Source organism: Bufo gargarizans, chromosome 10 (genome assembly GCF_014858855.1).
Source record: "Bufo gargarizans isolate SCDJY-AF-19 chromosome 10, ASM1485885v1, whole genome shotgun sequence".
In the NCBI taxonomy this organism is placed as follows: Eukaryota; Metazoa; Chordata; class Amphibia; order Anura; family Bufonidae; genus Bufo; species Bufo gargarizans.
Window position 1 is genome coordinate 99,833,154 of NC_058089.1, and position 15,041 is coordinate 99,848,194.

Sequence of the window (15,041 nt, forward strand, 5' to 3'; positions counted from 1 at the left end):
GCACGTATTTGTTTAACTTTTTATGTTTGGATTTCAGCGTTGCTGCAGGTTTTCAGGCTCTGAAGTTATTAAGGTAAAAAGAACTGGCTTTATTAAGGCAGTACTTTCTTCTTTACATGATAAAGACTTAAAGCATATAGTCCTTGAACATGGATCCAGAGCAACAAAGGAAACAGTTAACTGAGAAATCTAATGAAGACCCTTCTTGCATTTCTACTAAAATTAAAATTAAATTATATGAAGAGCTATCTTTTTAGATCCCAGACCGCAAGCTAAAAATACATGTGGAAGTGTATACCATATTGGGCATAAATCATATTATCAATTTAATTTTTTGTCATAAATGTTGTCTATGTTTCAGGTTAAATGAATGCAGACTAGATATTGATAACATGAAATCTCTAGATCCTGTGATTAAACACATTACAAGTCTTACTGAGCTAAGGTGAGCTAACTCTTCATAATGAAAAAGTCTGAGAAAGACATATTTTACCCAAAGACAAGATTTACTAAAGACAGTCTGTCAGCAGCTTTGAGCATGCTAAACTGCACTAGGTAGGGGTTGGGGAAAGCAGAACAAACATACTTTTTGTGGAGATTTTATCCTCAGGAGTAGTGTGTATATGAATTTTTATTCTGCCAGATTTGGCTCCTGCAAGTGCACTGGAGGCAGAACTTCTGTGATGCCAGCGGTCCATGCCCAATAGCATCTCCTCACTTCCGCCAGGCACAGCCACCCCAGAATTTACTCTTGCCCTTCTCCTCCATGATGTAGGCTGCTCATAGCCTTCCTCAACTGCTTACTGGTGTTTGCTCCATTAGAGCGTACACTCTTTTCCCGGCACTTAAAGCCAGGCTATTATACATGAGCTAATCTGTCCCCAACCATTGTTAGCATTCCCTGGGGTATACAGGGTGCCTTTCCCTATAGGAAAGTGCCTGAGCTTTAGGTTCCCAGCGTGTCTAGTCCTGCAAAAAAAGTGTGCTATTATATAGCTCTGTCCTCCCATGCCCAACCTCTGCCTGTTAAAGCTGTCCTAATCCCAGCCTAATGTCCAAATTGACCAAAATTCATTATAGTTGTGGCAGCAATTGACGCAGACAAAACAAGAATGTGCCACTAACATTGATAGGCAGTCCTTGCTTGCTACAGTAGCTTGTTCCCATCATGCTTGTGTCTCTTTCTGTCTCCGCATTCCCTACCTCCTCCTTTTCAGTCTTCCTACTGACCTAAACTTTATTTAACTGGTGGCAGTGGCCACTTACATGTTAGAAGAGTAATGTCCTTCTAATGCTGCAGCAGCACCTAGCGCTTACCTTCACTGCCCAGTCTGCCTGCTGTATGTCATACCGGCTGGGCAAGATGAGAACACTGCTTCTGGTCTGGACAGCAGGAGTCTGAGGTCCAGAATTGGACCACGATCAGCCAGTTGAGTACCTCTGGTTTATATAGTGACCTCAATAATGAAACAGAATACTTTTTAGAATGTGTGGCTTATAATGATCTCAACAACCGGTTCGGTGACAAATAGTTTCATTTATTTTTATGTCGATAAACTATAGAAACCTGATACTTTACTATAGTGATGCTTTACTCCTAGCGCAAACCCCTGTTATTTCCTTAGAAAGTGCTGTTTCTCAGACGGAAATGTTCCATTCATGTTCACAGTTTATCGAGAACCAACCTTGGTGATACAGGAGTTCAGATTGTTTCGAGTTTACTGACCTCACTTCCAACCCTTAGGATCATCAAGTGAGTAATAATTCTTCACTTCCAGTCTGGGGTGTAATCGTTTAGAGTCAATACTAGTCAATACTACTCTGAGTTGGATATATTATATTCTTAGAGTTCAGGTTTCTATAGCTCTGCTGTAAGATTCTCTCTTCTTCTGCTAGAACTACATGGTGGATTCTATAACATGGACATACAGTGGTGGAACATATATCAAGCTTGGGTCCAAAATATAACTGTAAAGTGTGGAGGCAAGGGTGCACATACTAGAGATTCAGCCATGCTGTGGGCTGCATGGATGTGGGGGGGGGGGGGGGGGGGTCATCTCAGGTTTCCCCATCCCTTTTCCTCTTGGTTGGTATAAACCCAGGGGTGCACTTAGCCTTTCTGCTGCCTGAGGCGAAAAATGAAACGGCACCCCCTCCAATGCCAATTTCTTAACCTAACCACTTTGCCACAATGAAATCGCCTAATGCCCATGGCTCTTCCACTGCCCCCCTTTTGCCCCTACCTGGTGATGCCTGAGGTGATCACCTCACCTGGCCTCATTGGTGGTGCACCCCTGTATAAACCATAGGGCTCCACAATAATAATGAGTAAAGACTAAAAGAAATCTTGGGCTACCCTCCTGTCTGACGAGATTGGAAGATGATTACAATTACTGGGTCTTCATTTTTAGGTATGATGGTGGGATAATCCAGCTAAGAAAGGGAACCATTCTGATTTTCGCAGTGGGACCCAATGACCTCTACATACACAGTAACAGTGAAATCACATTGTATCTTGATATACCTCTGAATTCAGATATAATTTGTGGTACACTAGATTGAATGCCATATGGAAGCACAATATGGTGGCACTTGGATTGCCTACAGCTCCATAACACAGAGTCATAGAAGCTGTGCGTGGCCATACCGGTTACTTGCATACAGCTCTGGAGTATAAATGAGAGTTATGGAAAGTTGTGAATTCTTGAAGCTCTTCAGTAGCTTCTATGTGCTTTCTGAATCAATATCATCCCTCGTGTTGCCATCCTCTTTGGTGGATTTTTTTCAGTGCACTGGACCTTCTCATAAATCAATTATAATGAGATTTGTTCTTCAGGTGGAAGTGGCTTGAGCATGTCCAACATCTCTCCAACACCTACGCTCAAAGACATTGATCTATATGATTAAGACATAATCCTTTCTTTTTAACTTTTATAATAGATTGGCATCTGTAAACATGTCCCATATCGGCATTATTCCTCTTACAGAAAGCCTGAAGAACTGCAAAGCAATCAAAGACATTGAGTAAGTACTGCGAACCCCTAGTGTCGAAATTGTACAACTTTTTACAACCCAATCAATCATTAAAATCAAAAGGTTGTTTTCAATATCTATAAAACATAGGCAATATAGTCCACAAGCATTTATGCATTTCAAATCACGTGGGTTCTTGTCCACAACTATTGATGATATGCCCTGTGTGTACAATAACATTGTTTGCAATTAAAAGTGGACACGTAGATGGACGGTGCACCCCAGAATCGTGTCCTTAGGTTGGACCACAGTTCAACACCACATTTCTTTTTATAAAATCGGCACATCGTCCTCAAATTAACACCTTAAGGACCACCCACTGTCTTTTGTTGTATGCTGTGTTAGCGCTTTAGTGAATACTCCTGCTCTACAAATAAACTGTAACAGCTCCGGTTCTTTAAGCAGCAATTTGTCTACAGCCCGAATCGGCGGTAGCTCCACTCCCAAGTATTAATCCTTTGATTGTCGCAGTATGGCACTACAGTATGATCAAAGGGGTCCTAGTGATCTGATCGGAGGATAGGTAAGCCCTCTGCAGTCAAACCTAGAAAAGACCCCAGGACTGTAAATCCAGTAATCCTACTGTTAGGCCTCTTTCACACGACCGTATGGCTTTTTCAGTATTTTGCATTCTGTTTTTCATGGATCCGTTGTTCCGTTTTTTTATTTTTTTCCGTTGTGTTTCATTTCCGTTCGTCATATACAATATACAGTAATTACATAGAAAAAATTGGGCTGGGCAAAAAATTTCCAATAGATGGTTCCGCAAAAATGGAACATATATGAAAGACATGCGGAATACATTCCGTATGTGTTCCGTTTTTTTTGCGGACCCATTGACTTGTACATGATTTGCGAGGAATAATAGGACATGTTTTATCTTTGAACGGAATGGAAATACAGAAACGGAATGCACACGGAGACACTTCAGTTTTGTTAGTTTTTTCAGATTTTTGAGCGGACAGCGAACGGACCCTATTATAGTCTATGGGGTCTTTAGGCTCCGTTACGCTCAGTTAGGTCTCAGTTATCTGCAGAATCCGTCCTTTCCGTTTTCCTGCTCCTCAACGGAGCCAGAGAACGGAAAGGAGAAACGGTGATGTAAAAGGAGCCTAATACAGGTATTTTACCAGAGAAGTGACCTTGATTGGTTGGATCTGAGTCTGAGACATTGTATGTTGAGTCTGTTTTCAACTTACGATGGGTCAGAAAAGACCATTGTATGTAATATTGTATCCTGAGGCCATTGTATCCTGAGGGATCACTGTATCCAGTGTCGGACTGGGGGGCCCACTGTACAGATACATTCAAATATGACTTGCTCACGCAGCAGCAAGATGCTATCAAATGATTGAATATGGGGGTCCTTGCAGCAACTTTGAGAAGGTAGGTCCTGGGGAGAAGAGGACAGTGGTAGCTTTCCTCTATACCTAGAAGTCATCTCAGCTCTGATCGTGTCTATAATAATAAACTGGGGAGTTTCTTTAATAAGTTATCAGGTTTTTTATATGAACATAGGCTGGTTGAGGTGCTGTACATTGAATATATGTATGTAGTGCTGTAAGTCTACTGTGTTATGTGCCACTTGTGCAGGTGGTGGAAGACTAGGGGCCCACCGGGGGATCACCTGTACCCCTGTGGGCCAGTCCGAGCCTGACTGAATCTCTTGCATAAAACCAGGCCGTATACCACTATATCAATCAAAGAAAATAAATAAGAAGTTATAGCTGCATAAATATGGAGAGTCAAAAACTGAACAAGAGGCTGGTGATTTAGAGTAAGACTAGCAGATAGAACACCAGTCTAAGTAAATCTCTCCCTTTGTGGTCTCCAGCATGTGTTATGATGTCATCTTTTCACTACTACTATTTTCACCGCTCCCCTCTGTGTATTTCTCAGTTTGTCCAGTAATGCCATTGGTGAAGAGGGAGCAAAATCTCTGACACATTTACTGACACAGAAGAGGACACTGAATGCCATCAAGTAAGTTTCACTAAAAAAAGGTGACGGACTGTAATATCAGAGAGCTGCGGGGAGAAGCTGACAGTTGCCTTGTGCATCCTCATTCAGGATAAACTGGTCCAGTCTTTGCTGAAATTTTAGATTCATTTACGGGCAGAGACATATCCCCTTGACTCTCATTTTACATGTGTGGTATCGTCCCAGTTGTAAAACACTGCACAATAGGTTGGTACTATACAGGTGAAACTCGAAAAATTAGAATATTGCGCAAATTTCATTTATTTCAGTAATGAAACTTCAGGTGAAACTAACACATGAGACTCATTACAGGCAAAGCGAGATATTTCAAGCCTTTATTTGTTATAATTTGGATGATTATGGCTTACAGCTTATGAAACCCCAAAGGTCACTATCTCAGGTCCCCTTTTCTCAGGGGATATGGACTAATTAGCTGACTAGAGGGCGACACTTTGAGCCGAGAATATTGAACCTTTTCACAAAATTCTAATTTTAAGCTCCATTAATGCAATTCCTTTTAATTTGCTTTACTTAAATAAATTGACTTTTGCACTATATTCAAATTTTTCGAGTCTCACCTGTATACGCGAGAAGACTGATTATTCTTTATGGACCACTGTACTATATAGAGACTGGATATCATCAATGAGCAAACCTTCTCCGTGGTTTCTTCAGAATGTCCAGTCTTCTGTGCTGTGTCCTTCATATCTTTCAGTGGAATGTTTAGGATTTCAGTGGTTGTATAAAATGTACAGGAGGACGTCCCGGCACTGAGGCAGTGGTGGAAATCAACTGCTATGTTGCTGTAGGATATACAGCCCACAGGATACACATATACACCGTCGGGTCACATTATTATGACCACCTCCTACTTTCGACGACGGCAGCATGTTGCTCATGAAGGAAGTCATGTGTGCTGAGCTGGCTCGGTGGGTATATAAGGTGTGTGGTAGGCTGCCTACACACATATCCTTCGTTGCTGTCATGGATAAAAAGGCCGATTTGTCAGAGCAAAAACGGATGATTATTGGCTTTCGGGCCAACAGTGCCAGTGCATTTCTGAAACTGGGCAGTTTCTGGCCGGTGCTGCTGTGGTGAAAGTGTATCATGAGTGGACTAAAGGCACCATTGTGAATATGCGATGTGGAACCTGCAGAGCACCATGTGCCATTGATGGGAGAGGCGAACATCAGCTACGAAAGTGCGTGAGGACGGACCGACATGCTCAGCACCAAAATGAACCAGGGGGCTGCTGAGACCCCAAGTGTGACGCCAAAACTCCTCCTAGGCTGTTCCTTCAAATTGTGGCTGGTTCCACCGTTGTATCACCACAGCAATGTGCAGTCATCTTCCCCACTAAGACATTACTCTGGTACTGCACTTGGACACTGCAGGGGATATTTAGCGGCCAGGCTGCTCCACCACACATGGCAGACTCCAGTTTTCTTTGCCCTGCCACTGTACATGCACTTACAGGGGGCCTGGTCTCTTTCTGTTTCAATGACCCTCAGGAGAGGGCCATGGGACCAATAGGTCCTGCTGCACATACACAATTTCATAACTTGACACAGTTTGGATACTGTTATACAAACCATATGTATAACAGTTATCAATAGCCTCACATATTTTTAGAGGGAAGGAGATCTCTGCATAACTTACAGTAGCGTCCATCAGTCGATTCCTGTACAACTCTATTTCCATTGAGTTGGATCTTCTTATATCTAAAAAAGACAATATGACTTGCTCAAGAATCTACTGGATCACAGCTGGTTGGATCTGACTAAAATACTATCTTATCGTAGTTAAGAAAATAGGTCATGTAGTGTATCTTCATCCATGGATTAAAACTTACTGAATTGAGCTCCAACCTACACATAACTTAGCTTTATATATCTGCATCCATCCATAATTGTATAGGATGGGGAAGATCAAGTTTATCTTTATGTCATATGAATATAAAATATTAAATACATTCAAAGGGGTTGTTTCATCTGGACATTTAAGTCATATCACTAGGCCATGCCGTAAATGTCCAATAGTTGCAGGTCCCAACTATGGGACTCGCGTCTTTCTCAAGAACAGAGCCCCAACATGAATGAAGAGCACACTGCACATGCACACTGTCCCCTCCATTCACTGCTATAGGACTCCCGGAAATAGCTGAGCTATTTTCAGAAGAACCATAGTAGTGAACTAAGAGGACACTACGCATGCATAGCCACCCCTCCATTGACCACTATGGGATTTCCGAAAATAAGTTCCATAGCAGTGAATTCGTGGTTTGCTTTTCGTTCACGTCGGGGACCCTATTCTTGAGATAGGTGCAAGTCCCAGAGGTTGCACCCGCACCTATTGAACATTTATGGCATATCCTACTGATCTGCCACTACCAGATGGGAACACCCCTTTAAAGGCATATCTGATCGGTGGGGGTCTGACACCCGGGACCCCCGCTATTAGCTGTGTAGGAAAGCACCGGCATGCCTATGAGCAGCACCACGGCCTTCTCACAGCTAACCAAGCACAGCGCCATACATGTATAGTGGCTGTGCTTGGTATTACACTCAGCCCCATTCCATTCAATGGTGCTGAGCTGCGCCTAGGCCACATGACCGATGAATGTGACGTCACTGGCCTAGGGTAAGCTGCGAGAAGGCCACATTGCTTGCGGGAGCGCTGCGCCTTCTCAAACAGCTGATCGACAAGGGTCCCAAGGGTCAGACCCCCTCTGATCAGATAAAGTGTTGAACAACCTCTTAAAGCTGCATCAAAAGACTGCTGTAACAAATCTTTTTCAGTGTATGTGGCTGTGACTTCTCAGCAACTTCAGAAGAAGGAAGACAATTTATTGCAGAATTAACCAAGTGTCATGATCTTCAAGAATTGAAGTAAGAAAGCATATTCATATTACATATTATAATTTTATATATTATACATATTATATAACAACAAACTGGATAGATTAGATAAGTAATGATAATTAGATAATCTATGCACATGCTGATATAGTCCAGAACTGCCGAAACCTGATGTGTCAGGCAGCTGCTTCTCTGTGGACATCTGCCGTTTGGGAAACAAGGGTCAGGAATTTTTTATTTCAACATAACCAATCCCTTCTCCCCCCCCCCCCCCTCCGCCTCAATGTATGTTTATGCTGAAATCTCATTATCTGACTTAGGCTACAAGCACATGACCGTGCCGTTATTTGCGGTCCGCAAACGGCGGATTTGCAAAAACGGAAGCCGCCCGTGTGCTTTCCGCATTTTACAGAACAGGCGGCCCATTGTAGAAATGCCTATTCTTGTCCGCAAAACGGACAAGAATAGGACATGCTATATTTTTTTGGTCGGGGCCTCGGAAAGGAGCAATGGATGCGGACAGCACACGGAGTGCTGTCGGCATCTTCTGCGGCCCCATTGAAGTGAATGGGTCCGCATCCGAGCCGCAAAAACTGCGACTCGGATGCGGACCCGAAAAACAGTCGTGTGCATAAGGCCTTACGCTGGAAATACCTAACATGGCATTTATCACAGTGTTTTCTCTTTTGACCAGTTTGCAGTATATGTCGGCGGATGATGACTCTCTCCTCGTTCTGTGCCAAGCATTTCCACAGATGTTATCAATGCGGAAACTAATGTAAGTTTGTGAGCTTGTAGTGTACACTTCTAATACACCATTGATAGAATAGATGCTTGTCCTTTGTAATCAGTAAAAAAATCGTAAAAATATATATATATATATTTAAAAAACCCATCATTAACTATTTATCGCCCCCAAAAACTCTTTAAAGAGGAGCTGTCCCCTCTCCTGACATGTCTGTTGTAGCAACCACTTGCATCCCCCATGATATGTCAATGGTAGAGCATCTATTCTTATGACTCTATGTTGTGCCATTCTTCTATTATTACTACTAGAAGTTATATATGATTTGCCAGCAGTTTGCATTGAAGGTCCTGCTGGGTGTTACCAGTTAAGGCCGTGTCCTTTCTGTCTGACAATATGAGCATTGATTGGATATTGTCAGACTGTGCAAGGAAATCCCTACACCCAGTTGGAAAAAAAAAATCCTTTGTCATTGCTTTATGATCGACCCAAATTAAGAGGATGGAAAGCCAAGTCTATATGGCTGAATCTGGCCATATGACTGTTGCATACCCTGGTGCCAAGATGACGTATGTATAGACTTGCTCCTAGAGATCAGTTATCACATTGGTGTAATGTATACCCTAACTGTGTAATTACCTCTCACCAAAAGCCTGTGCGTCATTTAGAGGCGTCATCATCTATTCTTTTTTTGTCATATTTCTTTAGGCTCGCCAACAACAAAATAACCCATGAAGGTGTTTTTCACTTGACTGAAAATATCAACCATTGTACTGCCATAGAGAGCATAGAGTAAGTCTGACTACGCTGCAACATCCGATTATAAAGCACTCTTCATTCTCTTATCATCAATGATTTTCTCAGCACTGAGCTTCTGTACAGAGAGTACATCTTATACATCTCTCATGACTTTTAAAAGAGCATCTGTCATCAGGATCAACCCTATTAAACCAGGAATAATGCCTGGTATTGTTTATTCTGATCAGTAAAAACGATATCTTATGTATGTGTCTCTGCTGTGCTGTTCCTGAGATATATAATTTTTTGGGGTGATATGTAAAGTAGGTCTTCGGTGCACCGACAAGCAGGTCAGAGCCCTTCGGTGCACCTCCTCTTAACCCCCTGTTCCCTTGATTGACAGAGTCCGGTATCTCTCCTTGCTCTGTAAATGACACTACTGGTGCATGAACAGTGCATCTGTCTGTGCTTCTGATCTGTCTCTGCACAGGTGACTACTGAACATTCGCCAATGACGTTATCCTCTATCAACAAAGGACTACGTCAGCGGCAGATGCGCAGTAGTCATCTAAACTCCTGGGGAAGAAGAGCCAAATGCACTGCGCATGATCCGATAGGGAGAACTAAATCTGTTACAAGCAGTGGGTGTGGAACCACTGTGTCAACTAAACGGTTTGACTTTGGTCTAATCCTAAGGGTCCATTCACACGTCCGTTGTTTCTTTCCTGATCTGTTCCGTTTTTTGCGGAACAGATCTGGACCAGATCTGGACCCATTCATTTTAAATGGGTCCTGAAAAAAGAATCGGACATTGTGCTGTCCGATTTTTTTCAGGACCCATTGAAAATGAATGGGTCCAGATCTGTTCCGCAAAAAACGGAACAGATCAGGAAAGAAACAACAGACGTGTGAATGGACCCTAAAGGCGTTATCTTGGCGGTCCCATGGTTTTCACCCTTTCAACCCTATAGAGGGAACTGGACTTCATTGTGGGGGAGCCTCCAGGCCTCAACCTTTTGGAATAGTCCTGGTGTTGTTGACAGCTGGCCTACAGGGGCCCGAGACACTAGTGAGTAGTAGCACCGGGGAATCAGGTGAGAACAAAAAGTCAGGGACAGTCTGAGGTCAGGGCAGGTACCATACAGGCAATCTGATATGGTAATCCTAGGTGAAAGCAGGCAATGAAGGGTCAATATGATGAACAGGCATAGGTCAGGCAGTGTAGGGTTAGGTACGGGTAACAGCCAAGAATCAGTACATGGGCAGACAAACAGAGTAGCACACCTTTGCAGGACTAGTAGAAAACTAGCCTATTGCTCAGATACCCTCCCATAGAGGACAGTGCCTTAAAGGGGTTCTCCGGGAATTAAGAAAATGAAAATACTTAAATATTACTTTATTATAAATATATTCTCAAATACCTTTCATTATTTATAATGGCTCGTTTTGTGTGGGGAGCAATCATCAGGGGAAACAAAATGGCTGCTGTCCCATCAGTTCACACAAAACCTGTCCTGATGGCCTTTAGCTACGCCCCTGACCATAGCAACACATTACCACAGTCTGTCCTGTCCGTCCTCTTTGTACTTCAGGTCTCTTTATGAACTAAATTCCCCAAACATGCAGCTAAAGTTCTTATCTGTATTCAGGATCATAATCCCTGACAAGTAGAGAGGAGGGGGAGGAGGATGGAGCAGCTCTTTACCTCAGTGTTGTAAAGTAACTTGTCCTCCTGTCTGATTAGGACAGGTTTTGTGTGTACTAATAGGGCAGCAGCCATTTTATTTCTCACAATGATTGCTCCCTAGACATAACAAGCCATTATCATGAATGAAAGGTATTTGTAAATATAATTTATTATAAAATAATATTTAAGTATTTTCATTTTTTTATTCCTGGAGAACCCCTTTAAAGGGGTTGTCTCATCATGGACAATGGGGGCATATCGCTAGGATATGCCCCCGTTGTCTTATAGGTGCGGGTCCCATGGCTGGGACCAGTACCTATATTTAGAATGGAGCCCCGCAAGTGAAGGAGGACGCACTGCACATGCACAGCCACCCTCCATTCATTTTCTTTGGGGGCCGGCGAACATAGCCGAGTGCTGGCTCGGCTATTTCCATCGGCCCCATAGAAATGAATGGGAGCGGGGGCCGCGCATGTGCGTAGTATGCTCCCATTCACTTCTATGGGGAGCCGGCTCCGTGGTGGCTTGACCAGAATCCTCCAGCCACCACCTTATGGGGCTCTGTTCTCGATATACGCACCTATAAGACAATGGGGGCATATCCTAGTAGTATGCCCCCATTGTCCATGATGAGACAACCCCTTTAAGTACCCCAGGGCTACCATCCATTGGCTGCAGTAGATTGGGGTGCATGCTCTTGCACTTTAAGAGCTGGGGAAGACGCATGCTCTACGGTTCGGCAGTGGAGATTCAGCAGACAATCACAGGCTGTGGTCTGTAGCTGAAGATTGGGGCACAGAACACCGTCAGCCGGGGCCACTGCTGTAGGTAAGAGGAGGGCCAGCAGGTCCGGGCCACTGGAAAACACAGCAGCAGCAGCAAGGTAATTGAAGTGGCACCCATGCACGCCCAGAGTAGTCGGAGAGTGGTGGGCACGGGCTGCCAACATAACTACAGCACTGATTTTATGAGATCACAGAGCCAGGGGCACTGTTATTTAAGGGGATGGGGACTGTGACAAGAGTTGCAGGTCAGTGGAGCTCTGGTGTTCCAAGGGGTTTGATCCCACGCTGTGGTAGACTCAAGCATTGTGCCTGGTTTAATAGGGTTGGTCCTGAAGACAGATTATCTTTAAAGCCCATCTGTAAAGGAATTGTCTCATGATGACACCTGGCGCTAATAGGGCATATAAATTTCAGAGAAGGGTGTTTCCCCCCTCTATTAGCTAAAAAGGAGAGACTCAAGCAATCCTTGTATTAAATGGTGGACCAGTCATCTGAATGGCCACCATTAATGCTACATGCAGGGGAAATGCCTGTCTGGCTGCGAATTCCTCCAGCATTATCAGCTGTTTTTGGGACCAGCTTTGGGGTGACCCTTTAAGTTTTTTTTTAGACCCATATTTTTTAAACAATTACATTTCCTTCAAAATATTCAAAATAAAAGAATACATTCTACTCAGCCTTCAGATCTCCCAGTGCTTCTCCACTAATGTTCTTTGTGGAAGCCGCTCCAGCAATGAAGTGTCATGTTGACCTCACTGACATCACCACAGCGGCCGGTGGTTGAAGTAGATGAAGCATAAGAGTGAGTGTGACTGCAGAAACAGACTACACAGGTTTTGTTTATGGTCTGTAATCATGGAGACAAATAATTCTGCATTAGGTGCTGTATATTCTTTTAATTTTAGATATACCGTATGTGATGTCTGATAAACGCACTTGATATTGGCAGATGCCACTGACAGTCTTTTTATTTTGCAGTTTGGGCTGCAATAGCATTGCTGATATCGGTATTGAAAGACTTGCTGCACTTTTGCCAAATTTGAAGAACTTGAAGAAAATTAAGTAAGTTCCAGTCCATTATTTACAGCTGACCATGGCTCCTAAGCCACACTTTATTTTTTCCCTTTAACACCCATACAGGTATGACACCCATAAGTGTTCATCCTAGTTAGCAGAGCTCTATGGGGCACTTTTGCTTGCATGCATATACTTTTGCCTTGAATCCACTAACACTAGGGTGTCCAGATGCCCAGCTTTAGGCTGGACAGTCCGGCTTCCTGGCTGCCTGTTCTCTGTCCGGCGCAAGACCTGGATGGACGCATGGGTCTTCTTTTGACTCCACGCGCAGACAGCATCATTCCTACAGCTACAGACTGACTGAGGCTTTCTCTCACCCCCAGTCAGTCTCTAGCGCTTATACTCACTGCTCCCTGGGCCCTTAAAATAAATCTGCTGAGGGGTACAGAATTAAGATATGGCTGGCCAAATGATCTCAAAGTGTGCAAGAGTGCGTTAGCAATATTCCTTCTCACAGCAGCAAAGTCTGTGTCTGCCATACATTTTCACAACACCTTGCTGTCTGACTCCAGTACCCGGCCTCGTTGATTCTAGACCTTCAAGTGTCCTTTCTTTGTCTGGAGCAATGGCTGTGAATGCCTCACAGATGAAGGTTCTCTGAGCTCAGGCCTAGTTCTAAGATGCTCTTACAACATAGGTCCTCTCTCTTCCTCAGCTAAACATAGACTCTTCACTAACTAGGGGGGCACACCCAGGTCCATCTCCTAGTAACCTAAGGGGATGAGCCAAGGTTTTTAACCCTTGCTTGTCCATACAATGCTGTCCAGTAAATTAGAACATTTCTCTCAACAATATAACATAACAGATTACCCTTTGCAGTGACCCTGTTCTGGGGTACTGCACATGCTTATACATTTTAGGATAGAATGTACTCTTAGTTATAGCTGTGCCTTGGTTCCAAAACAGTGAATTTTTCTACAGATCCTATAGGTCACATGTAAGGGGGATACAAGTGTGCAAGTACAGTTAGGATTGGAGCTGTGTTGTAAACCGTGAATCCTCATACTACTTTCCAGGCTCCCACAATGTGGCATCAGCTCGACAGGAGGATTCAAACTTGCAGAAGCGCTAAGACAGTGCCCGCTTGTGGAAGAGATCGAGTGAGTCACCTACAGATATCCTCTGATTTAATAAGTAGAGAACTCTGTCCCATAGCATGGACACCACAGTCTGGGAATCATCTACTTTTATTTATTTATTCTCTCTTTGATTATCCTTAAAGAGCACCTTTCAGCAGGATGAACCCTCTCAAACCCGATATACTGCCTGGTAGGGTTGATCCTAAAATCGATTATGGCGTTCCAGAGATAAAATACTTTTTTTCTATATCCATGCGAATGAAGGATTCAGTACACCGAGGGGCGTGGCCAGCACTAGAAAGATGAGGAGCTCCAGTGCACTCGGGTGCTAGGCCCCACCCCTCAGTGCACTGAAGCCCTAATTTGCATGAAGCATAAAAGTCTTTTTTCTCTGAACTTTGCAACAGATTTTTCACAGGACAGCAGGGACGGATTGTCCATAGACCTTACAGAGAAATTTCCCGGTGGGCCGATACCCAGGGGGCTGCCTTAGCCCTCCTCACTGCCGGCCAGTGGAAGTTTTTGGGGATGTATTTTGTGATGGACTGTGGTATTTGGCTTTGTTGGGGGTGGTATAATGTACCGCAATATGGTATTGCTGAGACCTGCTTTCCATCAACTTGGACCTGACTACAAACAGGGCCACTTTTCGTTTTTTTTTTCCAGGGCCACTTTAAGTTCCCAGTCCGCCCCTGCAGAACAGGTGTCATTTTAATCAGCAGAATCAACCCTACAATTCAGTATGCTTGGTTTAATAGGGCTGATCCTGCTGACTGGTGCTTTTGAATACCTGCACAACTCTCTACCACATGAGAATCTGCTGACGATCAGTTGATCACCTTGTGTCTGACTGATGAAACCTTTGGCAATCAGCTGTTATTGTGAGGGAAAGCAGATAATGGAGAAATCTGGTATTACAAGGTGCACAGTCAAATGATAGCAGCGTACCACTGCAAATGGTCACGCCGAGTCCTGAAGATCCGACATCTCATTACAGGGCTCTAGTTGCATTTCTGTGGGAGGGTGAAGATCAGAAGTGAATTAAAAGGGATCTGTCAC

The 15,041-nt window shown here is 43.7% G+C and overlaps 1 protein-coding gene across 6 annotated transcripts in view; it reads left to right on the forward strand.

The window, feature by feature from the left end:
• NLRC5 (NLR family CARD domain containing 5) overlaps positions 1 to 15,041 on the forward strand; it is a 144,950-nt gene that overhangs the window by 101,241 nt on the left and 28,668 nt on the right. For 5 of the 6 annotated variants that reach the window (XM_044269918.1, XM_044269922.1, XM_044269923.1 and 2 more), the window contains 10 exons: positions 38 to 73; positions 362 to 445; positions 1,670 to 1,753; positions 2,941 to 3,024; positions 4,933 to 5,016; positions 7,812 to 7,901; positions 8,566 to 8,649; positions 9,325 to 9,408; positions 12,805 to 12,888; positions 13,920 to 14,003. In XM_044269918.1, coding sequence (XP_044125853.1) covers positions 38 to 73; positions 362 to 445; positions 1,670 to 1,753; positions 2,941 to 3,024; positions 4,933 to 5,016; positions 7,812 to 7,901; positions 8,566 to 8,649; positions 9,325 to 9,408; positions 12,805 to 12,888; positions 13,920 to 14,003 — 798 coding nt within the window. The remainder of the gene's footprint in view (positions 1 to 37; positions 74 to 361; positions 446 to 1,669; positions 1,754 to 2,940; positions 3,025 to 4,932; positions 5,017 to 7,811; positions 7,902 to 8,565; positions 8,650 to 9,324; positions 9,409 to 12,804; positions 12,889 to 13,919; positions 14,004 to 15,041) is intronic. The other variant, XM_044269920.1, reaches the window with a different exon arrangement.